General features: G+C 50.5%; 1 protein-coding gene across 8 annotated transcripts in view; it reads left to right on the top strand.

Moving 5' to 3' along the window:
• CEP164 (centrosomal protein 164) overlaps window positions 1–24,271 on the top strand; it is an 81,028-nt gene that overhangs the window by 42,867 nt on the left and 13,890 nt on the right. For 7 of the 8 annotated variants that reach the window (XM_084782631.1, XM_084782630.1, XM_084782629.1 and 4 more), the window contains 7 exons: window positions 11,322–11,702; window positions 12,678–12,758; window positions 14,449–14,532; window positions 17,144–17,229; window positions 18,828–18,971; window positions 19,809–19,955; window positions 23,071–23,331. In XM_084782631.1, coding sequence (XP_084638757.1) covers window positions 11,322–11,702; window positions 12,678–12,758; window positions 14,449–14,532; window positions 17,144–17,229; window positions 18,828–18,971; window positions 19,809–19,955; window positions 23,071–23,331 — 1,184 coding nt within the window. The remainder of the gene's footprint in view (window positions 1–11,321; window positions 11,703–12,677; window positions 12,759–14,448; window positions 14,533–17,143; window positions 17,230–18,827; window positions 18,972–19,808; window positions 19,956–23,070; window positions 23,332–24,271) is intronic. The other variant, XM_084782633.1, reaches the window with a different exon arrangement.

Raw genomic sequence — 24,271 nt, 5'->3', positions numbered from 1 at the left:
ACCACACCTAGCTAGCCTCTGAGATTTGATGGCCTAGTTGCTCTTCCATCATCCACCACACCTAGCTAGCCTCTGAGATTTGATGGCCTAGTTGCTCTTCCATCATTTCGAATAGTTAAGAGTTAACATTTCATCTCATAATCACTGTGATGAAATAGTCTGATCTCTCTATGACCTTAGTAAATAAATATTACACCATTTGGGCAAGGGTGTTGGGGGGAAGCCTCAGCTCTCATCACTGCCCCCCCGCCATGTCCTTTCTTTGTTGTTTTATTTTTAGAGACAAGGTTTCTCTGTGCAGCCCTGGCTGTCCTGGAACTTGCTCTGTAGACCAAGCTGATCCTCGAACTCAGACATCCTCCTGCTCTACTAGGATTAAAGGTGTGCACCATCACCACCTGGCACAACACATGCATTCTAAAAACCCAAAAATCAGCAACCAGTAAAACCCCTAAAAAACTCAGTCAAGACCTTACTGAACATCCTTATGCGCCAGAAACAGGGGTCTAAGCTCAGCAGGGGATTCATCTAGTGAGGAAAGTAAACAAAGAAACCCACAACTTTACAGGTATTGTGGTAGAGAGATCCAGGGTCCAGGGATCAAAGACCAAGGATGGCTTCCTGGGAGACATGATGCTGCGAGGACCAGTGGTAGTTTGTCAAGGAGCCAGGGGAAGTTATTGTTTCTGGAATATGTGACTTAGTGTAGAGTACAGCTTAGCATGTGCCAAGTCTGACCTCTTCAACAACAAAAGAGAAGTGCATATCACAGTAGAGAGGTAACACAGTGTTCAGGCCCAAGCAGGAGATGTAAGATGGGTCTGGGATGAACTGTGAGCAGCGGGAGTTGGGGTGGGGGCAGTTGAGACAGTGCATGCTGGCTCCTGAAGGGCTATAGGCGTTGTCTGGTGTCTGACACTTCCTCTGACCCTAGTCCTAAGTGTGTTGCTAGGTAACCCTTTAAGATTATGTTTCACCCCCAGATTGAAGAGGGAGGACAGGCAAGCCTTCTTTAATTCCAGGATAAGCCTGACTAACATGGATTGGCTTCCCTTGCTGAATCAGTCACGTGGTGAACACACACACACACACACACACACACACACACACACACACACACACACACACACACACACACACACACACACACATAAATAAAATAAAATCTTAAAAAAAAAAGATCTGTAGCTGATTTTAAAGGAAAGAAAGAAAGAAAAGAATGTGAATCTACCTATTACTTGGTACCCTTTCCTTCCCCTCAGTATTGGGAATGGAGCTGAGGCTCAGGTGTACACTGCACATACTACACTACTGAGCTGCATCCCACTCACCCACTGATGCTCTGTGAGTTTTTCATCTATCCATCCCTCCGTCCATCCAACCATCTGTCTGTCTCACATTGTTGCCTTGACTGGCCTATGGCTTGCTATGTAGACCAGGCTGGCCTTGAATTCACAGAGATCTGCCTGCCTCTGCCTCTGGAGAGCTGGGAATAAAGGGGTACGCCACCACACCTAGCTAGCCTCTGAGATTTGATGGCCTAGTTGCTCTTCCATCATTTCGAATAGTTAAGAGTTAACATTTCATCTCATAATCACTGTGATGAAATAGTCTGATCTCTCTATGACCTTAGTAAATAAATATTACACCATTTGGGCAAGGGTGTTGGGGGGAAGCCTCAGCTCTCATCACTGCCCCCCCGCCATGTCCTTTCTTTGTTGTTTTATTTTTAGAGACAAGGTTTCTCTGTGCAGCCCTGGCTGTCCTGGAACTTGCTCTGTAGACCAAGCTGATCCTCGAACTCAGACATCCTCCTGCTCTACTAGGATTAAAGGTGTGCACCATCACCACCTGGCACAACACATGCATTCTAAAAACCCAAAAATCAGCAACCAGTAAAACCCCTAAAAAACTCAGTCAAGACCTTACTGAACATCCTTATGCGCCAGAAACAGGGGTCTAAGCTCAGCAGGGGATTCATCTAGTGAGGAAAGTAAACAAAGAAACCCACAACTTTACAGGTATTGTGGTAGAGAGATCCAGGGTCCAGGGATCAAAGACCAAGGATGGCTTCCTGGGAGACATGATGCTGCGAGGACCAGTGGTAGTTTGTCAAGGAGCCAGGGGAAGTTATTGTTTCTGGAATATGTGACTTAGTGTAGAGTACAGCTTAGCATGTGCCAAGTCTGACCTCTTCAACAACAAAAGAGAAGTGCATATCACAGTAGAGAGGTAACACAGTGTTCAGGCCCAAGCAGGAGATGTAAGATGGGTCTGGGATGAACTGTGAGCAGCGGGAGTTGGGGTGGGGGCAGTTGAGACAGTGCATGCTGGCTCCTGAAGGGCTATAGGCGTTGTCTGGTGTCTGACACTTCCTCTGACCCTAGTCCTAAGTGTGTTGCTAGGTAACCCTTTAAGATTATGTTTCACCCCCAGATTGAAGAGGGAGGACAGGCAAGCCTTCTTTAATTCCAGGATAAGCCTGACTAACATGGATTGGCTTCCCTTGCTGAATCAGTCACGTGGTGAACACACACACACACACACACACACACACACACACACACACACACACACACACACACACACACACACACACACACACACACACACACACACACACACACACACACACACACACACACACACACACATAAATAAAATAAAATCTTAAAAAAAAAAGATCTGTAGCTGATTTTAAAGGAAAGAAAGAAAGAAAAGAATGTGAATCTACCTATTACTTGGTACCCTTTCCTTCCCCTCAGTATTGGGAATGGAGCTGAGGCTCAGGTGTACACTGCACATACTACACTACTGAGCTGCATCCCACTCACCCACTGATGCTCTGTGAGTTTTTCATCTATCCATCCCTCCGTCCATCCAACCATCTGTCTGTCTCACATTGTTGCCTTGACTGGCCTATGGCTTGCTATGTAGACCAGGCTGGCCTTGAATTCACAGAGATCTGCCTGCCTCTGCCTCTGGAGAGCTGGGAATAAAGGGGTACGCCACCACACCTAGCTAGCCTCTGAGATTTGATGGCCTAGTTGCTCTTCCATCATTTCGAATAGTTAAGAGTTAACATTTCATCTCATAATCACTGTGATGAAATAGTCTGATCTCTCTATGACCTTAGTAAATAAATATTACACCATTTGGGCAAGGGTGTTGGGGGGAAGCCTCAGCTCTCATCACTGCCCCCCCGCCATGTCCTTTCTTTGTTGTTTTATTTTTAGAGACAAGGTTTCTCTGTGCAGCCCTGGCTGTCCTGGAACTTGCTCTGTAGACCAAGCTGATCCTCGAACTCAGACATCCTCCTGCTCTACTAGGATTAAAGGTGTGCACCATCACCACCTGGCACAACACATGCATTCTAAAAACCCAAAAATCAGCAACCAGTAAAACCCCTAAAAAACTCAGTCAAGACCTTACTGAACATCCTTATGCGCCAGAAACAGGGGTCTAAGCTCAGCAGGGGATTCATCTAGTGAGGAAAGTAAACAAAGAAACCCACAACTTTACAGGTATTGTGGTAGAGAGATCCAGGGTCCAGGGATCAAAGACCAAGGATGGCTTCCTGGGAGACATGATGCTGCGAGGACCAGTGGTAGTTTGTCAAGGAGCCAGGGGAAGTTATTGTTTCTGGAATATGTGACTTAGTGTAGAGTACAGCTTAGCATGTGCCAAGTCTGACCTCTTCAACAACAAAAGAGAAGTGCATATCACAGTAGAGAGGTAACACAGTGTTCAGGCCCAAGCAGGAGATGTAAGATGGGTCTGGGATGAACTGTGAGCAGCGGGAGTTGGGGTGGGGGCAGTTGAGACAGTGCATGCTGGCTCCTGAAGGGCTATAGGCGTTGTCTGGTGTCTGACACTTCCTCTGACCCTAGTCCTAAGTGTGTTGCTAGGTAACCCTTTAAGATTATGTTTCACCCCCAGATTGAAGAGGGAGGACAGGCAAGCCTTCTTTAATTCCAGGATAAGCCTGACTAACATGGATTGGCTTCCCTTGCTGAATCAGTCACGTGGTGAACACACACACACACACACACACACACACACACACACACACACACACACACACACACACACATAAATAAAATAAAATCTTAAAAAAAAAAGATCTGTAGCTGATTTTAAAGGAAAGAAAGAAAGAAAAGAATGTGAATCTACCTATTACTTGGTACCCTTTCCTTCCCCTCAGTATTGGGAATGGAGCTGAGGCTCAGGTGTACACTGCACATACTACACTACTGAGCTGCATCCCACTCACCCACTGATGCTCTGTGAGTTTTTCATCTATCCATCCCTCCGTCCATCCAACCATCTGTCTGTCTCACATTGTTGCCTTGACTGGCCTATGGCTTGCTATGTAGACCAGGCTGGCCTTGAATTCACAGAGATCTGCCTGCCTCTGCCTCTGGAGAGCTGGGAATAAAGGGGTACGCCACCACACCTAGCTAGCCTCTGAGATTTGATGGCCTAGTTGCTCTTCCATCATTTCGAATAGTTAAGAGTTAACATTTCATCTCATAATCACTGTGATGAAATAGTCTGATCTCTCTATGACCTTAGTAAATAAATATTACACCATTTGGGCAAGGGTGTTGGGGGGAAGCCTCAGCTCTCATCACTGCCCCCCCGCCATGTCCTTTCTTTGTTGTTTTATTTTTAGAGACAAGGTTTCTCTGTGCAGCCCTGGCTGTCCTGGAACTTGCTCTGTAGACCAAGCTGATCCTCGAACTCAGACATCCTCCTGCTCTACTAGGATTAAAGGTGTGCACCATCACCACCTGGCACAACACATGCATTCTAAAAACCCAAAAATCAGCAACCAGTAAAACCCCTAAAAAACTCAGTCAAGACCTTACTGAACATCCTTATGCGCCAGAAACAGGGGTCTAAGCTCAGCAGGGGATTCATCTAGTGAGGAAAGTAAACAAAGAAACCCACAACTTTACAGGTATTGTGGTAGAGAGATCCAGGGTCCAGGGATCAAAGACCAAGGATGGCTTCCTGGGAGACATGATGCTGCGAGGACCAGTGGTAGTTTGTCAAGGAGCCAGGGGAAGTTATTGTTTCTGGAATATGTGACTTAGTGTAGAGTACAGCTTAGCATGTGCCAAGTCTGACCTCTTCAACAACAAAAGAGAAGTGCATATCACAGTAGAGAGGTAACACAGTGTTCAGGCCCAAGCAGGAGATGTAAGATGGGTCTGGGATGAACTGTGAGCAGCGGGAGTTGGGGTGGGGGCAGTTGAGACAGTGCATGCTGGCTCCTGAAGGGCTATAGGCGTTGTCTGGTGTCTGACACTTCCTCTGACCCTAGTCCTAAGTGTGTTGCTAGGTAACCCTTTAAGATTATGTTTCACCCCCAGATTGAAGAGGGAGGACAGGCAAGCCTTCTTTAATTCCAGGATAAGCCTGACTAACATGGATTGGCTTCCCTTGCTGAATCAGTCACGTGGTGAACACACACACACACACACACACACACACACACACACACACACACACACACACACACACACACACACACACACACACACACACACACACACACACACACACACACACACATAAATAAAATAAAATCTTAAAAAAAAAAGATCTGTAGCTGATTTTAAAGGAAAGAAAGAAAGAAAAGAATGTGAATCTACCTATTACTTGGTACCCTTTCCTTCCCCTCAGTATTGGGAATGGAGCTGAGGCTCAGGTGTACACTGCACATACTACACTACTGAGCTGCATCCCACTCACCCACTGATGCTCTGTGAGTTTTTCATCTATCCATCCCTCCGTCCATCCAACCATCTGTCTGTCTCACATTGTTGCCTTGACTGGCCTATGGCTTGCTATGTAGACCAGGCTGGCCTTGAATTCACAGAGATCTGCCTGCCTCTGCCTCTGGAGAGCTGGGAATAAAGGGGTACGCCACCACACCTAGCTAGCCTCTGAGATTTGATGGCCTAGTTGCTCTTCCATCATTTCGAATAGTTAAGAGTTAACATTTCATCTCATAATCACTGTGATGAAATAGTCTGATCTCTCTATGACCTTAGTAAATAAATATTACACCATTTGGGCAAGGGTGTTGGGGGGAAGCCTCAGCTCTCATCACTGCCCCCCCGCCATGTCCTTTCTTTGTTGTTTTATTTTTAGAGACAAGGTTTCTCTGTGCAGCCCTGGCTGTCCTGGAACTTGCTCTGTAGACCAAGCTGATCCTCGAACTCAGACATCCTCCTGCTCTACTAGGATTAAAGGTGTGCACCATCACCACCTGGCACAACACATGCATTCTAAAAACCCAAAAATCAGCAACCAGTAAAACCCCTAAAAAACTCAGTCAAGACCTTACTGAACATCCTTATGCGCCAGAAACAGGGGTCTAAGCTCAGCAGGGGATTCATCTAGTGAGGAAAGTAAACAAAGAAACCCACAACTTTACAGGTATTGTGGTAGAGAGATCCAGGGTCCAGGGATCAAAGACCAAGGATGGCTTCCTGGGAGACATGATGCTGCGAGGACCAGTGGTAGTTTGTCAAGGAGCCAGGGGAAGTTATTGTTTCTGGAATATGTGACTTAGTGTAGAGTACAGCTTAGCATGTGCCAAGTCTGACCTCTTCAACAACAAAAGAGAAGTGCATATCACAGTAGAGAGGTAACACAGTGTTCAGGCCCAAGCAGGAGATGTAAGATGGGTCTGGGATGAACTGTGAGCAGCGGGAGTTGGGGTGGGGGCAGTTGAGACAGTGCATGCTGGCTCCTGAAGGGCTATAGGCGTTGTCTGGTGTCTGACACTTCCTCTGACCCTAGTCCTAAGTGTGTTGCTAGGTAACCCTTTAAGATTATGTTTCACCCCCAGATTGAAGAGGGAGGACAGGCAAGCCTTCTTTAATTCCAGGATAAGCCTGACTAACATGGATTGGCTTCCCTTGCTGAATCAGTCACGTGGTGAACACACACACACACACACACACACACACACACACACACACACACACACACACACACACACACACACACACACACACACACACACACACACACACACACACACACACACACACACACACACACACACACACACACACACACACACACACACACACACACACACACACACACACACACACACACACACACACACACACACACACACACACACACACACACACACACACACACACACACACACACACACACACACACACACACACACACACACACACACACACACACACACACACACACACACACACACACACACACACACACACACACACACACACACACACACACACACACACACACACACACACACACACACACACACACACACACACACACACACACACACACACACACACACACACACACACACACACACACACACACACACACACACACACACACACACACACACACACACACACACACACACACACACACACACACACACACACACACACACACACACACACACACACACACACACACACACACACACACACACACACACACACACACACACACACACACACACACACACACACACACACACACACACACACACACACACACACACACACACACACACACACACACACACACACACACACACACACACACACACACACACACACACACACACACACACACACACACACACACACACACACACACACACACACACACACACACACACACACACACACACACACACACACACACACACACACACACACACACACACACACACACACACACACACACACACACACACACACACACACACACACACACACACACACACACACACACACACACACACACACACACACACACACACACACACACACACACACACACACACACACACACACACACACACACACACACACACACACACACACACACACACACACACACACACACACACACACACACACACACACACACACACACACACACACACACACACACACACACACACACACACACACACACACACACACACACACACACACACACACACACACACACACACACACACACACACACACACACACACACACACACACACACACACACACACACACACACACACACACACACACACACACACACACACACACACACACACACACACACACACACACACACACACACACACACACACACACACACACACACACACACACACACACACACACACACACACACACACACACACACACACACACACACACACACACACACACACACACACACACACACACACACACACACACACACACACACACACACACACACACACACACACACACACACACACACACACACACACACACACACACACACACACACACACACACACACACACACACACACACACACACACACACACACACACACACACACACACACACACACACACACACACACCCTTCCTTACCTTCCTGCCTTCCGAAAACTTCACTCTCTTCCTTGGAGCCACAGAGCCTGGCTGACCAGTTACGGAACTGTTGCTGAGTGCTGGTGGCAAGGTTCCCACTTGAATGAAACTACCATTCCGAAGAGAAGGGGCTCACGCACTCCTTTCTCTCAACTCAGGCATCCACCGGTTTCTCCTTGTGAGTTTGGAGCGTGGTAGGAGCAGTGCTGGGTAGCGTCTGCCTTCTCCACGTCACCTGCTTTTCTTCCAGGAACAGGAGGCTTGGTGACAGTGTCCCACTTGCCTCTAGTGCTTCTTTGGTTGTTTTTGTTTGCTTGTTTGTTTTTCAAGACAGGGTTTCTCTGTGTAGTCCTGGCTGTCCTGGACTCGCTTTGTAGACCAGGCTGGCCTCGAACTCACAGAGATCCACCTGCCTCTGCCTCCTGAGTGCTGGGCCTAGTGTGTCTTTGGTTCAGTCCACATGGCACACTTCGCTTTTCTCAGTGTTTGCCTAGTGCCCTGCAGGCCTGATCAGTCCAGTCATCTGCTGTTCCCTAAGGCAGTGCGTCTTCTCAGAATATGTGGGTCTCCTCATCATAGAGCATCAGTAATCATTTCTGCTGCACCGACAGCGTAGACAGGCACAGCCCTAAATCCCTTACCTCACTGAAATGAGTGTTAACTCATTTAACCCTCCCAGCCGTCCTGTAAGGACTCCTTGAATTTTTGTATTTAAGGGGAAGAAACTAAGGCGCAGTAGTTGAATAATTTGGTTGAGATTGCATCTCCCGCCTCCCTGTACCATTCCTCGGGAGCCCGGGTTGGCCTGTCAGTAGGCTGCCAGATCGGCAGTGCTTCTGCCTTTGGCTTCAGCAGATACCGTGTTAGAACAGCAGTCGCATGTTGAGGCCTTCTCCTGGAGCTGCCACTTGCCTAGTGATGCTCACCTTCCCACTACCATTGTGAGCCACCTGAATTTAACCATAAGCCATACTAAGAAAAGGCTTATATATCTGTCTACAGTTTTGAAGTTAAAGACCATTATTGATTAGCCCCCTTGTTTTGCACCCTGGTGAGGCAGCTCCCCATGGCAGGACCACATGTTACAACAAAGACATTCACATCTCATAAACCAAGGAGCAAAGAGATGAAGGGCAGGAAGCCCTGGGCCTCATTCAAGGGCATGTGCCCCTGGCGCGCCCCCCCCCCCCGGGGGACCCAGAGACCTCCATTGTTCCACCCCTTCCCAGGAATGCCATCCTGAGGCAAGCTTCCACCATGTGGGCCTTTTCAGGGATACTTCGGTTCCAAACTACTGAGTAAATACACTCTTTGTTTTAATCTTCAGAGCAGGGAATCAGAAAGCCTTAAAAATCCCTATGAGGAGTTGTTCAGCCTGACAGCCTAAGTCTCAAGACAGATGTTTTTCTGGAAGGGGGCTCTGAGCCTGAACCCGAGCCCGGGAGAGAACACCGGGTGTATTTCTGAGGGAGAGCTTTCTGTCTCTATTTTAGTCAGCTCTATGAAGAATTTAGCACAAGCCTTGTTTTTTGGTTTTTAACCAGTGAGTCTGTATGTGAAAAGCAGGGCATGGTCACTGTGTTAAGTGTGCAGCTCAGACATCCTTTCAGGAGACCAAGCCAAGTTGGAGTTTAAAAAATTGACAGCCGCCAGCTACTGGCCCTTGTGTCTTTCCTGGTTCATGCCAAGACTCTGCTTCCTTCTAGTGTGACAGATCCCAACAGGGGTTTGGGGACAGGGCCTTCCCTGTCTGATTAGGTCTTAACTGAAGGCAGCCTGCTCGAGCACTCTGTTTGACTAGATATCTCCTGTGCTGCACGCGCTCTCTCCATCACAGACGACAGACCTGTGTCTATTCTGAAGGGCCTTCCTCCTCCATCACCTCTGCTGGATCTCTGCCCCAGCCAATCCCACTTGGACATCCGCTTCTCAGAGACCCCAGGCTGCAAGTCCTGGACAGAAGACGCTGTCTGTGGGGGGGGTTGATGGCGACTGGTGGCTTGTGTGGGAAAGCAAAAGTACCAGCATTTGCTATTGTTCTCTTGCATGGTGCCTGTCATCGTCTGAGGGTTTGGCTGATGGGGGCTGGAGGATGCGGCAAATGATGGCAGAGCTGCGGTCATTTCTAAGCCCATCATGGACAGCTCCCCAGTTTGGCTGTATCTACACTGCCATGGAAATTCCTATTGTGCTTATCTGGATGTGGGTGAGGGGGCAGCAATCTGTGTTTTGCGAAGCTATTTGAGGTGACTACGAGATGGCTCACAATAGTTAAAAGCGCAGGGCCTGAGCTTGGCTTCCTGTGCCTGTAGTGGGTAGTTCATAACTGCCCATAGCTCTGGTTGCAGTGGGCTCCCATGCTTCCAGCCTCTACAGACATCCGCACTCACATGCACATAGCCACTCCCCACATACATAATTAAAACAGTAATTTTTAAAACGCTCTTTGGGAGGGCTGGGGAGACAGCTCAGTGAGTAACATGCTCGCTGTGCAAGCATGTGGACGTAGGCGAGTTCTCATCCCTAGCACTCACTTAAAAATCCCGGTTTGGCAGTGTACATCTGCGACACCAGTGGTGGTAGCAAAGAGAAGGCGGATCCCAGGAGCACGCTGGCCAGTAGTGACCGAACTGGTGAGCTCAGTAAGAGGTCATGTCTCAGAGCAAGTGAAGAAGACACCTGGTGTCAACCTCTGGTTTCCACATGAAAGTGCACACGTATGTGCATGAGTGCGCGCACGAGCTGAGTGTACAGGATGACACGAGGGTCAGAGCTCAAACAGATCACATAGGAGCCAAGGAATGGCCACTCTCCTGTGTCATCCTAATTTTGGCTCCTTTCTGACATTGTCCTTGTTCCTCAGGAATCTCCAAGAACCAGCCAGCCAGACAAGAAGGATGTTTCTCTCCACTCAGATGCCACCCGGCCCCCGACTCCCGGCAAGCTGTTCAGCCAGGGTGCAGACAATAGTGTGGACAGTGCCAATGGCAGCGGGTCCCGGGGAAGAGGGGCAAGTCCCTGGAACCCACAGAAAGAAAATGACAACAGCAACCCCAAGGCTTCCGCAAGTCCAGTGGCTCCTGGGTTGGACCCTGGGGGTGACCAGCCTGCCAGCACCTCTAAAAAGGAGCAGGCAGAGGACCCAGTGGAGGCAGGAGAGGAGGGATCCAGGAGGGAAAGTGCAGCCAAGGAGCCAAGGGAGGCGTCTGCCCTGGAGGAGAGCATGTCTGCTGCTGCTAGTGAGGTAAGTCCCTCATCCCAAGGCAGTTGCCAGCTGCTGCCTGCTGCTGCTGTCTCCAGCCCCTTACAGCTTCCTGCCCCCACCCATGTCTGTATTACTGAGTCCAGAGCTGCATTCAGCCGTCAGCATCAGCCAGAGGTCTTAATTGTGACAAATATGCCCAGACCCAGCAGGCAGTAAAATCCCGAATGGAACCACAGTCCTGCTGGCACTGGGAACTCAGAGCTGAAATGTGCTTTTCCACTGGTAGCTCCTGCCTTGTTCATGCTTTGTTCCTCCGTATCCCTTCCCCTCACCTGTGTGTTGCAGTCTGAGTTCCTATAAAGAAGGATAGGTAGGGATGTGTGTGTGTGTGTGTGTGTGTGTGTGTGTGTGTGTGTGTGTGTGTGTGTTGGGATGGGGGTGGGAGCTGAGTGTTCTGCATCAGCCTAGGTAAGTCAGATCACAGAATGACTCTTCTCATCCATTCCTTTGACAATTGCTGTACCAGTCCCAAACATGCAAGTGGTTGCCTTCACAGACTACTCAACAACCGAAGTGGTCGGTAGGTCTGTGTGTGTGTGTGTGTGTGTGTGTGTGTGTGTGCGCGCGCATGTATGTATGTACACATATGTATATATGTACATAGATATGTATACACACACTTGCACACCCTGCATGCACATGAGTATGCACACCCACTGATACACTTTATTTTTTAAGAGAGCCTGACTTCCAACTCTGGACTTCCTAACTCTCTCCTTTATCAAGTCTCCTTTCCTGTCTAAGCCCTGCGGCTCTGAGCCAGGCTGTGCTTGTCCACACTATTGGCACGAGCACCTAGCCCCATTCTTGTGTAGGTGTTTGTATCTGTTAGTTTCCAGAATGGGTAGATCTTTGACTTGGGTTCAGTCCTACGCCGGCCCTGTGGCCTGATGTGAATTCCATGGCTAGCAGCCCTGAACAGCTGGGAGTTTTCTTTGTGTTGTGTCTCTGCAGGAGTCAGAGATCCTTGAACACTTGAAGGACCCACAGCTCTCAGAGCCTGAAGCTTCTGATCCCAAGTCTTTCCTTGGCCTGGTGAGTTGCAGAGAGCTCAGCAGGGGAGGGTGTAAGAGCTTGGCTCCCGTCTCCCCTCCCCCAACCAGAAGTACTTTGCCAGTGGTCGCACAGCTAGGATCAACGTTAGCTCTCATGTAGTCCAGTAACCAGGAGTAGCACTGCCCACTTCATGGGTTCCACTGTAGGGGCTGAGTGAGGCGGAGCATAGACGCCATGAAGTGCTAGTGTTAGCACTCTTGCTTCGTGTGACTTGTCGTGAGGCCATCGAGCAGGGCTGTTAAATCCAGGAGGCTCTAGACTGTTCCTAGACCACTGGGCCATGCTGAAAGTTAAGGCCTTTGTTCTGTACTGCTAGGTCATTCATGACTTCTCTTTTCTAGACCTTCCATCCAGTCTGCTGGATCTCAAGGCCATTTGCCAAGTCTGAGTCTTAAAGGGAAGATTCGGCCCCTTGTGGCCCATTGTTGCCGCTGCATGTCTCCCTCCATCTGTTCACAGGAGGAGGGTAGAGGGGAAGGGTTAGTGGAAGAGGGTCTGGGATGAGCAGGGAAGATAGGAGCGGTGCAAATGAGTTGGACTGCTGAGTGCTTCGGCCCCACATAGAGCAGATGGCGGCTGCATTAGATGGAGTAGAAATCGAGCTATAATATAGAAGTCAGAGAGAAGAGATAAAAGTCCAAGAAAACCCTGCAAACTAGAAAGGCTAGAAAAGTAAGCAAAAAAAAAAATTTTTTTTTTTTTTGGTGACAAAAACAAAACAAAAAAATCCAAAATAAAACAAGTGAAACAAGGTCTGGTCCTTCCGAAGCTGCCCCCTTGACAGTGCTGTTTATGCCATCACATCCTTCTCACTCTCTGCTGGGTGTGGAGGGAGGAAGCTGGAGACAGCAGGACCAGACCTTGCCTGGGCATCCTGCCATCCCTCCAGCCGATGACCGAACTGTCCCTGTTAGAATACTGTTGGATAGCAACCCTTTGCTTAGCCCAGCAGAGATCATAGGCTCAGAAGGGGTGTGGTGTGGTCCTGTGGCAGCCAGAGGGCTGTGAGGAATTGGGCCCTGGTGTGGGCACCTGCTGCGCGTGTCACCAAGAGTACCCTGGACAAACCGCTGCTAATGAATCCCATTGTTTAGAGAGAGGGCCACCTATATAGGAAGAGGGAGGGGATGAGGGGAAAAGAGCCTATCAAGCCTCACACCCAACCCACCCATGGGTTTGAGGTTGCTGGCACTTCTGTCCTGTTTGGGGAGGGGTGGGGAGGGGAGGGGGCGGGAGGGGACGGGAGGGGAGGGGGAGACAGCTGGGAAGAGTCATGCTGTGCAGCATGTGTTAAGGAAAGAGTCAGGCTGGGGGCTCATCTGACCTGCTACCCCGAGGTTTGCAGCTTTTTGTCCTGGGCCAAATTACATGTCCTCCCAGTCTGCAGCTTTGTCCACAGAGCATGAGCATGCTAGTCTTGCAGGATTACTTTGCCTATAATTTTATTAGGAAAAAATACCAAGCTTCTAGAAGAACCAGAAGAGTTTAACAATGTCTCCACGTTTGTCACTTAGCACTGACAGCAAACCTTCTGACTCTGCCCCTCTTATCACCTCACCAGCTTTGAGGACTTAGATGTTGTGTTGAGCTTGGTGCCTAGGACACAGTGCGCACCTTTCTGAACGGTCAGCAAGGGCCGAGCTGACTTTCCCGTCCCCACCATCTCTAGGGCTTCAGTTTTCGCAGCCGGATCTCAGAGCACCTGCTGGATGGCAACCTGCTTTCTCCGGTCTTGGGTGGAGCCCACTGGGAGGTGAGTCTGGGTTGGCGAGGCTAGGGCTTCACTTTGTCTGGCAGCAACTCTTCGGAGTGGCACTCCTGTCACAGTGCAGACTTGAGGACATTCTCTTCGTCCCTCCAGACACTTGCCTCTGATGCGGCTTCTGGACATAATCGCACTGAGACATTCCTAGTGTGGGCGGCACTAGATGCTCTGGCTCACTGGCCAGCGGTGCTCCTGGCAGGGCTCAGGGTGTGGAAGGGTGCAGGAGGGCGTGGCAGCCGCTTCACAGCATGGGCAGAACCATAGGTGCAGTCCTCTTTGTGGTCCTCTGGGACTCTAGCCTCCTTCCCTCTCCATAGGTGCAGTCCTCTTTGTGGTCCTCTGGGACTCTAGCCTCCTTCCCTCTGTTCTGATCTCTCCCAAGCCTAGGGACAGGGAGGTCCTTGAATTAAACTATCTTCAGTTTTGTTTATGTCGAAATGACATTGAGGACTAGGGGTGTAGCTTAGTGGTAGAGCACTGGCCTAGCATATGTGAAACCCTGGATTCCTTCCCCTGCACACGGGATGGGGCGGGTGGGTGGGGAATAACACAGCTCCACATGGAAGTGACATACAGTAAAATGCATATCTAGGGAGAACATTTTGATACATTTACCACATGTATTCCTTTGAGACCATCATCACAGCCACGCTGACAACCCGCCCCCTTCCTTCCGTTGTTGGACACTGAATATAAAGTTTTATATTTGCTAGGCAAGTGCTCTACCACTTAGCTATACCTCAGCACCTTAGTCCCTGTACTTAAAAAAAAAAACCTTCTAAGTTACCCCAGCTTGTCTCAAACTTGTAATCCTCCTGCTTCCTCTTTGGGACCAGATATTGAAAACAAAACTCAGGTGCTGAGGGAAGGCTGGCATCCTGGGGTCCTGGGTAGTATTGGGCCAGAGGCTTGTTTCGCTGAAGAGTGTCACCACATTCCATCCCATATCAGGTTCTTCCTCCCTTTTCTGGGACAAAAGTCCTGGGAAGTAAGTAAAATTACTCCGAGGACTGTCTGGCCTTTCCGAAGCTATTCCTTCTCTGTCAGAAATTTGCCTCTTTAGTTTATTGCAGAATCGCAGGACGTGAAGCAAGAAGGGGACAGACAGAATGATGTGGTCTGTGGCCAGTCTGCCTCTCCATCCTCACAGTCCCGGAGTCCTTTATGGCTTTGGTCTCCCTTTGAGTTTTTGTTATAGTCGCCCTGCTTTGTTACTTATATTTTAGTTTGTGAAATGTAGTTGGTCTGTGTGAGCTCACAGGAGGATGGTCTTTGGTGGTTTGTAGGGAAGCTGCACAGCGAGCTGAACACTAGAAGGAGAATGAGGTGGGGAGGGGAGGGTGTGCCTGTCTGTCATTGTGTGCAGGCTCTGCCCAGGCTGATGCAACGAGGAATGGCAGCCCTGGCAGGGCGCCCTTCTGCTTCAGCCTCTGAGGTCCCCACAGATGTCACTGGGGGGAGCTGGGTTTCAGTGCAAGCCCTGCCCTTCCTTACCCACCCAGATGTCAGAGCCAGATGCAACTGCCGGGGTTCAGGCTGCCAGAGGAGAAGCGTGTGTGCGTGAGGGGGATGCAGGGCTGGGACCCCACTGGGGAAGACAGAGTGATCTGTCTCCTGCCCCACCTCTCCCGGTGACTCCGGAATCCTAGAGCAGACGGCGCTCCTGTCAGGAGGGCCAGGCCTAGTGTGGGGCCCGATGCTGGCACAGGCTTTTCTTTTCTCTCTATCTGAGGCTGAGGGGGAGGATGAGAGAGGGGGAAGGCGGGCATTACAGCCTGCCTTCCTCAGGTAGAAGGACATTTCACCCTTACTGAAGCCCTGGGGGCCGTGATTTACCCTGCCATAGTTCAGGGGAGGAGGCACCCGCAGGCAGGACAAAAAATGGATGGATCCCAGGCTGACTTCACAGCTTCACTTCTTTGCAAAATATTTGAAATCATCAAAATTGCCTTTAAAAAAAAAATCAGCTTTCTAAATTTGCCTAGATACTCAAGATATGAATAAGATTTGGGGTTTATTTTCAAAGGGATGCTGTCATGCCAGATTGGGAGGGGGAAGCTCACTGTCTAGTGATGGGGAGTCATGTCCTGGAAGGCAGCAGTGACGGGCCGCTGCTGGCTCCTCCCGCAGTCAGATGAACCCCAGTTTGCAGCATAGCCCCCCCGTACCACCTAGATCTTGCCGCTTCAGAATCCTCCCTTCCTAGTGTACTTGGCCACTGCCTTTGGTCTGCCCATTTTATTTTGGCACCCCTGTACCACGGCCCTGGCAACCCAGGCCAGGGTGGATTTAGGGTGTTCACGGAGACCATTGCCTTCCCTTTGCAGCCAGCTGTGCAGGCAGCAGGCCAGGCAGCAGGGTCCTGTTCCATCTTCCCCACCTCAGCTTCTGGCTCCTATCTATGTGTGTAGTAACCATATTTATTTATTTCCTGTTCTAGCTGTGGGCCATGGGCTTAGCTAGAGCTTAGGAAGCTACACTCCACAGCAGACAGACCGGTCCTGTGTCTCAGTGGCCCCTGTCCTCTCTAGAGATACCTTGGCTCAGTAGGATAAGAGACCATTGCAGTGCAGATCTCCCTAATGCTTCTTGCTTGCAGGTCCAAGGGTTAGGCCAAGAAGAGCGAGATGACATCCCGTCCAGCAGAGCAGAGCCGCAGAGCAAGCATTCCCAAGTCTCTGAGAGGTATAGTGAGAGGCTGCCTCAGGAACCCAAGGCCCTGTGTGTCTCAGGGGACTGTGGGCTTGGGTAGGATTCCTGGTCCTTACAGTTGGCGTTGACTCAGTATGCCCAGACTAGAAGGCAGATGGTGACCTGACTGTACAAGGTGTGGTGTGTACTGTGGGAGGTGGGGGATGAACCCTGCCTGTGGTGTTGTACTATGACAGGAGTGTGAAGTGCCACTTGGCAGGACCTTGCACATGGCCCTGTGGTGAATCCAGGGCTCTGTCCTCCCTCTTGAATTGGGTTGATTAAGCTATGGGTCATGAGCCAGGGCTGAAGTGGCCTGTTGGAGGTCTGGAGAGCCATGTTCTTAGGTACTGAAGCTCAGCGTTCTGAGCTTCCTGTGATGGTAGAGTTAGTTATGCAGACTGTGTGTGTGTGTGTGCGTGTGTGTGTGTGTGTGTGTGTGTTTTCTCCTGGCTTCATCCCGTAAAGGAGGAGGGCCATCAGATTCTGAGGCTGAGGTCCACATCCTTCCATCTTTGACGTACTCAGTAATGCTTTCTGCACTGGTTGCCTTCTGCCTACTTGTATCTGGCATCTCTTTTCCCCATTTGTTTTTATACTTCAGATTTATTTTATGTGTGTGAATGTTTCACCTGCGTGTGTGACTGAGCACATGTGTGTGTACCTGGTGCCTGAGGTTGTTGGATCACCTGGAACTGTAGTTACAGATGGTGTGAGCTGCTGTGTGGGTGCCGGGGATTGAACCTGAGTCTTCTGTAAGAACAAGTGCTCTTATTCACTGAGGCATTCTCCAACCTTTCCTTTCCCTGTTTTTTATTTTTTCTTTATATATTTTATTTTTTCTTTATATTTATTTATTAAGTATGAGTGCTCTATCTGCATGTACACCTGAATGTACACCAGAAGAGGGCATCAGAGCACATTATAGATGGTTGTAAGCACCATGAGATTGCTGGGAATTGAACTCAAGACCTTTGGAAGAACAGATAGTGCTCTTAACCACTGAGCCATCTCTCCAGCCCCCTTTTCCCCATTTTCAAACAACAACAACAACAACAACAAAACTATTTGATTTTTAAGTGTGTGTATGCCTCCATGTGTGTGCACATGTACACTCATAAATGTGAGTGTCCACAGAGGCCAGAGGCGTTGGATACTCTGGAGCTGAAATTACGGGCAGTTGTCCACTGAACTCGGGTTCTTGGAAGAGCAGTACATGCTCTCAACCACTGAGCCATCTCCAGCCCTTCCTTTTCCAATTTTCCCCTAATTCCTTCATCCCTCCCTGGCCCCAGTGATGGTGAATTCTGAGAACAGTGTATATGGGAAGGTGTCCTGGACCAGGCAAGTGCAGCAGGGCGCTGAGAGCTCAGCTGTAACTGCAGGAAGGAGCTGAGAAGGACGAGGCTGTCCTGCTGCATGTGCGACCGCTGTGTCTGGACGCCCTGTGTGTGTGTGTGGGGGGGGGGCAGTGACTCCTGTCCAGGAGGGGGGACTGGTGCACACTATCCTCACATCCTGTACATCCTCTTCTTGCGTTCCCTGCTCCTCTGGCTACCCTTGACCAGGTCATTCTCCCCATTTCGGCACAGGGAGCGGCTCCAGAGTACCCTTCCCAGCCAGGCCGCTGAGGAGGAGCCTCTGCAAACCCTGGAGGGGCAGCCTGAGTGGAAGGAAGTAGAGGAGCCTGGGAAGGACACTGTAGCCAGTCCCACCCCTCTGTCCCTCCTCCAGAGGTAAGGATAAGGAAGAAGGGCCCATGTGTCATTGTGATGGTGATGAGTAGTGGGCCTGGAGAAGGGGGTGCACTGCAGTCAAAGCAACAGTAGCAGAGCAGCAGATGCAGGGGGGGGGGGTGGGGACGGGGGGGGGGGGGGAGGTGTTGGCGAATCTGCTTCTTCATAACCCTCCATCTACAACTGAAATTAGGGTCGCTAGCCTGATTGGGGAAGCCATAGGAACTCTTGAATAAGTGTGTTCCCCCTGCCAGGGCAGACTATGCTGTTGCCCTGGCTATTCCATTCCTGCTTGGGAACCCCTTTCAGCTCCCTTCTCAGCAACATTTCCCCACCAGGCATCAGCCCATCTCTAGTCTACACAAACTGAGCTGGAGCAATGCTGTGTCCCAGGCCCAGCCAGAGGACAGTGCAGGGCCCCTGGTCCTCCAGAAGCCATGTGAAGGACTTTTCTGTCCCAGCCTGGCCCAGAGCCCAGGGTGTATTTCCCAGTGCCCCTGTTCCCCTGGCAAGAGGAAGATGTTGGTCTTAAGATTCATACAGTTGGGATGAGCCACAGCTATAGCAGCGTTCAGTCAACAGCATCCGTTGAACACCTGCTGTGTGCAGTGTTCTTGGGTGATGGGAACGTCCCTCTTCCCATGCTGGTGGGAATGTCTGGTCTTCAAATGACTTGAGAAGAGACTGGGAGGGAGGGGAGTTGGGGAGTGAGGCAGGGAAGTTTCCCTGGGGTTGCCCTCCTTGTCACCTTCACAGCTCTTTGACCCCAATAGGCTGCAAATTGATCCCTTCCCTTCCTACTGGCTCTAACACAGTTGCTTCTTTATTGCTTGTAAGGGAGCAGGTCCTGAGCCCACCTGCTTTCCCTGAGAGGGCTGAGGAAAAGCATTCCCAGGCCGAGGAGCTGGGCCTCGGGCAGCAAGAGGCTGAGGAGCCCGAGGAGAAGGTGGCAGTCAGTCCCACCTCACCTGTCTCTCCAGAGGCGTAAGGGCCAGTTTTTATGTGTCTGTCCTGTCTTCCCAGTGTATGGGCTGCTCGCTCGAATGTCTACTTCCCTTGAGTGCTGGCAAGAAATGGAGTAAAGGGTGAATGCATCCTTGTTGCTCTATGTGTAGCTTTGAGAGCTCCACCAGCTATCCCTGACCCTTGCCCAGGCCTAGGTCAGGTCGTTGGAGTACCAGGCCAAGACCTCAGGTCTGAGGGTGGGTAAGGGGAACCCTGTGGCTCACCAACAGGGACCAGGAAAAGCACTTTCTGCCCACCGCCAAGCACTAGCTTTCTCTTAAAACCAATATGGAATGTTTTGGAAAGGAAACAGGTTTGGGGTGGGGGAGGGGCTTTGCTGGTGAGTCAGAATGAGCGACTTGCTCTCTGGAGCCTTGACTTTTGACTTCAAGTCTGAGGTAGCTGTGGCAGGCTCCGCGGTGTGTTTGTTTCCCTAGGTGAATGAGGGGTACAAAGGACCCAGGGCTGTTGAGCAGATACTTTTTCTGCCACTGACTGACTGAGAGCTGCCCAGGCCACTAAGCTCACTAGCTCATGCCTTCATCCCATCATCCTAACCCTGCTGGAGTCACATGGGACAGTGACAAACATGTGGCTTCCTGAGGTCTTCTGGGAGACTGGCGCAATGGATCGTGAGGACGGAGCTCAGAGAGAGGAGGAGTTAGGTGGAAGTCAGGGTGGTCCCAGCCCCTCTGTGGGGAGGCTCAGCTCGGCTCCTCTCCAGATCCCTTGGCTGCTCAGTGCCCTGACTTCACATTTCTTCCTGTCTCAGTGATGTTGTCCCTTCTGGGGTCTCCAGACTCTTGACTGACCCTCTTGGCTCAGTGTGTCCCCACACCCTTATGAGGTGCCTGCTTTGCTTTTCTTGAGTCTTTTCCAGTAGGAATCGCTTTGTTTTCAGAGTGGTGTGGGGAGTTCTACATCTGGCAGCTGGGTCTGAAGGGCTAGGCGGCAGACTTCATGATGTCTGCATTTGCGGAACAGTAAATGGAGCCAAGCCGCTGGCTGGCTGTGTAGCTAAGTGGTAGAACATTTATTTGACAGCATATGAAAGGTTCGATCCCCAGTGCAACTGCAGAGAGTGGGGGTGGGGTGGGGTGGGGTTTATCTGGCGCTCTAGCTTGGCAGCAGCACCCCCACCCACCACCACCATATACACTTGTCCCTTCCTGCTTTCCCACCTTGCTTACCTCTGTGTATCTCTGAGCTACCTGGTGGCCAACCTGAGATGACTAGGCTTCCCGGTGCCTCCCCTTTGCCTCCCATGACTGGAAACTGGGTCTCGCAGAGGCCGATACCTGAACGGTTGCCCTGAAACCAGACCTACTTCTTCCAGAGCCCTCAGCTTCCTTGCTAGATCTTTCATGCATCATTCAATTCTTTAGAGCTAAGCGAGGTGTTCAGGATAACCCAGTCTTTAAACCAGGGAGACAGGAAGCTCCTTTGCCCATGTGTGCAGGCCGGTTCACTGGTGTGTACAGCCTAGGCATGCGTGATCTGTTGGCTCATCTTCCTGTAGCATCTATCCCTAGGGCTTCACATAGCTGTGCAGCCCACAAGGGAGACAGACATTAAGAGGTACCGTTGCTGGGAAAAAAAGATGCTTTCTGCCAAGGTTGGAAATGAGTTGGAGGGTTGATGAGGCAGAGAGCTGGGAGGGGAGGCTATTGTGTGGGGGGGCAATGTTCTCAGGGGAGGTGGCAGCCATGTTGCCATGTGTCAGGGGACTCAGAGGAAGCCAAGATGTGGAAGGAGGGGAGGGCACAGATGTGGGAGCAGGGAATTGATAGCGTGGTTTAGGGTTGTTTTCTGAGTTCTGATTTTTAGGAGCAGGGAGAGACAGATCTTGTTGGTATTTCAGGGACATCACTGCCCTTTTCTGACTTTCTCTCGCTAGTCTCCGCGGTCTGCAGGGGGATTCTTCACCCTGTTCTCCTGTGCCATCCTGGTCTGTCCCCTCCTGCTGCCTTCCATCTGTCAGTTGTCGCCTCGCTGGAGGGCGGGGGTTGCAGGGCTCTCAGTTGGGCTGGCCAGCTCTCAAGTGGTTTTTGAATTCAGGCCCCACCCATCTGCTTCTACTGGATGGAGCCGTGGCCAGCCTGCAGCTCGTGAGCTGTGCAAGAGCAGTGGTTATGTGCTGAGACCAGTTGGAATTTGAGGCTTAGGGACCTACAAGGTCACGTGCCTCCTGACCTTTAAGGAAGTAAAACACTTTACCCTGATCCTGCATTCATGGCTTGCGGTGGTCACTGGTATTTTGATGTTTTCTTTAGTCCTCAAGACTCCCTGGAGCAGTGGTCTTCAACCTTCCTAATGCTGCGGCCCTTTAATACAGTTCCTCATGTTGTAGTGAACTGCCCCCCCTCCCGCAAATTGTTTTGTTTCTGCTTCATAACTGCAATTTTGCTATTGTTATGAATTATAATGTAAATATCTGATATGCCACCTCCCTCCGTCCCCCACCATGGGGCGTGACTCATAGGTTGAGCTGCTGCTCTAGATGCACAGTAAACTAATGCCATTGTCATCGTCTTAACAGTTCTCTGTGCAACCAGGTTAGCTCAGAGTTTCTCATCCATTTTTAGATGCTAACTTAACCCTGAGCTGATAAAAGCTTTCTGCCATGTTTAGGCCAGGGATGCACCTGGCTCCTTTGGCAGCAAGGCTGGGAACTTTGTAGCTTCTTCTGCATCTCCTTGGCCTCTCTTTGGTTTGGGAGGCAGAGAGGAGACTCTCTGACCAGCCTTAAGTAGCAGAGAGCTACAGTGTGGACGTGGAGACAGGACCTAGAGCCATTCCAGGGGAAAGCCTTGAGGGGCAGAACTTCATTCTTCTCTCATCCACCAGTTCTGGAGCCACAGCTTCAGGGTTTGACCTCTCAGGCCACAGCCCTCCCAGGGCTCCTATGAGCTGCCCCTCTCCTAGGATCCTGGACCTTAACCAGTCAGTGGGGCTTGTCCCATAGAACAGACGCCAGCCCCTGTGTGACCTGTTTGTGGGCTCCCCATTAGAATTCTGGTGTGATGCTCTGTAGCTGTGGGACCTCGGTGGGTACCAACACTGCAGTGGTAAGCTGCCCCCCTCCTCCATGCAGGCAAACCGCAAAGCCTGCACCTCCCCAAAAGCAGTTCTCTGAGGCTATACTGAAGGCCATGGAAGAGGCAGTGACTGAGGAACTGGGCGAAGACCAGAGGCTGCTGCTGGACCTGCAGAAAGAGAAGCAGCAACAGCTGGAAGAGAGGATGTGTCGAGAGGAGGAGGAGGAGGAGGAAGAAGAAGAGGAGGTGGAGGAGGAGGAAGAGGAAGAAGAGGAGGAGGAGGACAGGCTTTCCCGGCAGAAGGAGAAGGCCCTCAGGTTGGCTTCCTTCCCGTAGAGGGGTGTGAGGAGGGAGGGGGCGTCCTGTGCTGACGCCGGCTGGGATGGCCACAGCCTCACCAGAAGGGCTCCTAGAAACCTTACCCAGAAACGCCTGCTCGTAGCTCATTGAGTACCTAAGGAAGCGTCTTTGGCTTGGCTCTTTTGGGAGACTGGAAAGGTGGTCCTTTAGCCAGCAGGACTCTGCTCAGAAAAAAAGGGCGAATGGCTACCAAGACGGTTATAAGCAGCCTGTCACAGCCCGGGGCCCGGAAAGGTGCTTCGGAGACATGTTAACATATTTTGTTGACTTGACAGTTTAGGCCAAATCTTGTCCTTTTAGACAGAACATCCAAGAATGGTTGAGAGTTACTATATTTAGACCACAGATAGCAAATCTATGCTTACTTCTGAGGAAACAAAACAGAAAACCAGCACCTGAATAATGAGAGGTCAGGTTCAATCTCTCATTAGCCCAACACAGGCTCTCTGACCCAGGGTCCAGCCTCCGTCAAACCGACTTGGGTCCCCAAAGACTGTCCTCTTCCTGCCTTAAATTACAGCCCCTCCAGCATCCCTGAGGCTTCTCCTGAGAACTTGGAGTTTGTGGTGGAGACCATGGGGCTGGCAGCATCTGCCTCAGGGCCTAGAACGTGGCAGTCGCTCCATGAGTGGCATTTCTTGTTTAGCCAGTCCCAACTAAGTGATTTCTCTGTGGGTAAGAGCCTTGCCTGGTTCTCCTTGAAGCAGTTCACCATCAGACCCCTGTTTCTCTTTTCACGCCAACTTTTTTGTTCGTGGGTCCTCCTCCTTGGCGCAGAGTGGGAAGACAGGCAGGTTCTTGCCATTTTGTTTTCTTAGGTGTAAAATGGAGTGCTTAGATTGCTCTAAATTCCCTGTCAGTCTTACAAGCAGTATTGGCTGTGTAAATTTTGCCCCA

This window comes from Acomys minous (assembly GCF_964271855.1).
Source record: "Acomys minous genome assembly, chromosome: 5".
Taxonomy (NCBI): domain Eukaryota; kingdom Metazoa; phylum Chordata; class Mammalia; order Rodentia; family Muridae; genus Acomys; species Acomys minous.
This window is presented reverse-complemented; position numbering and strand designations above follow the sequence as displayed.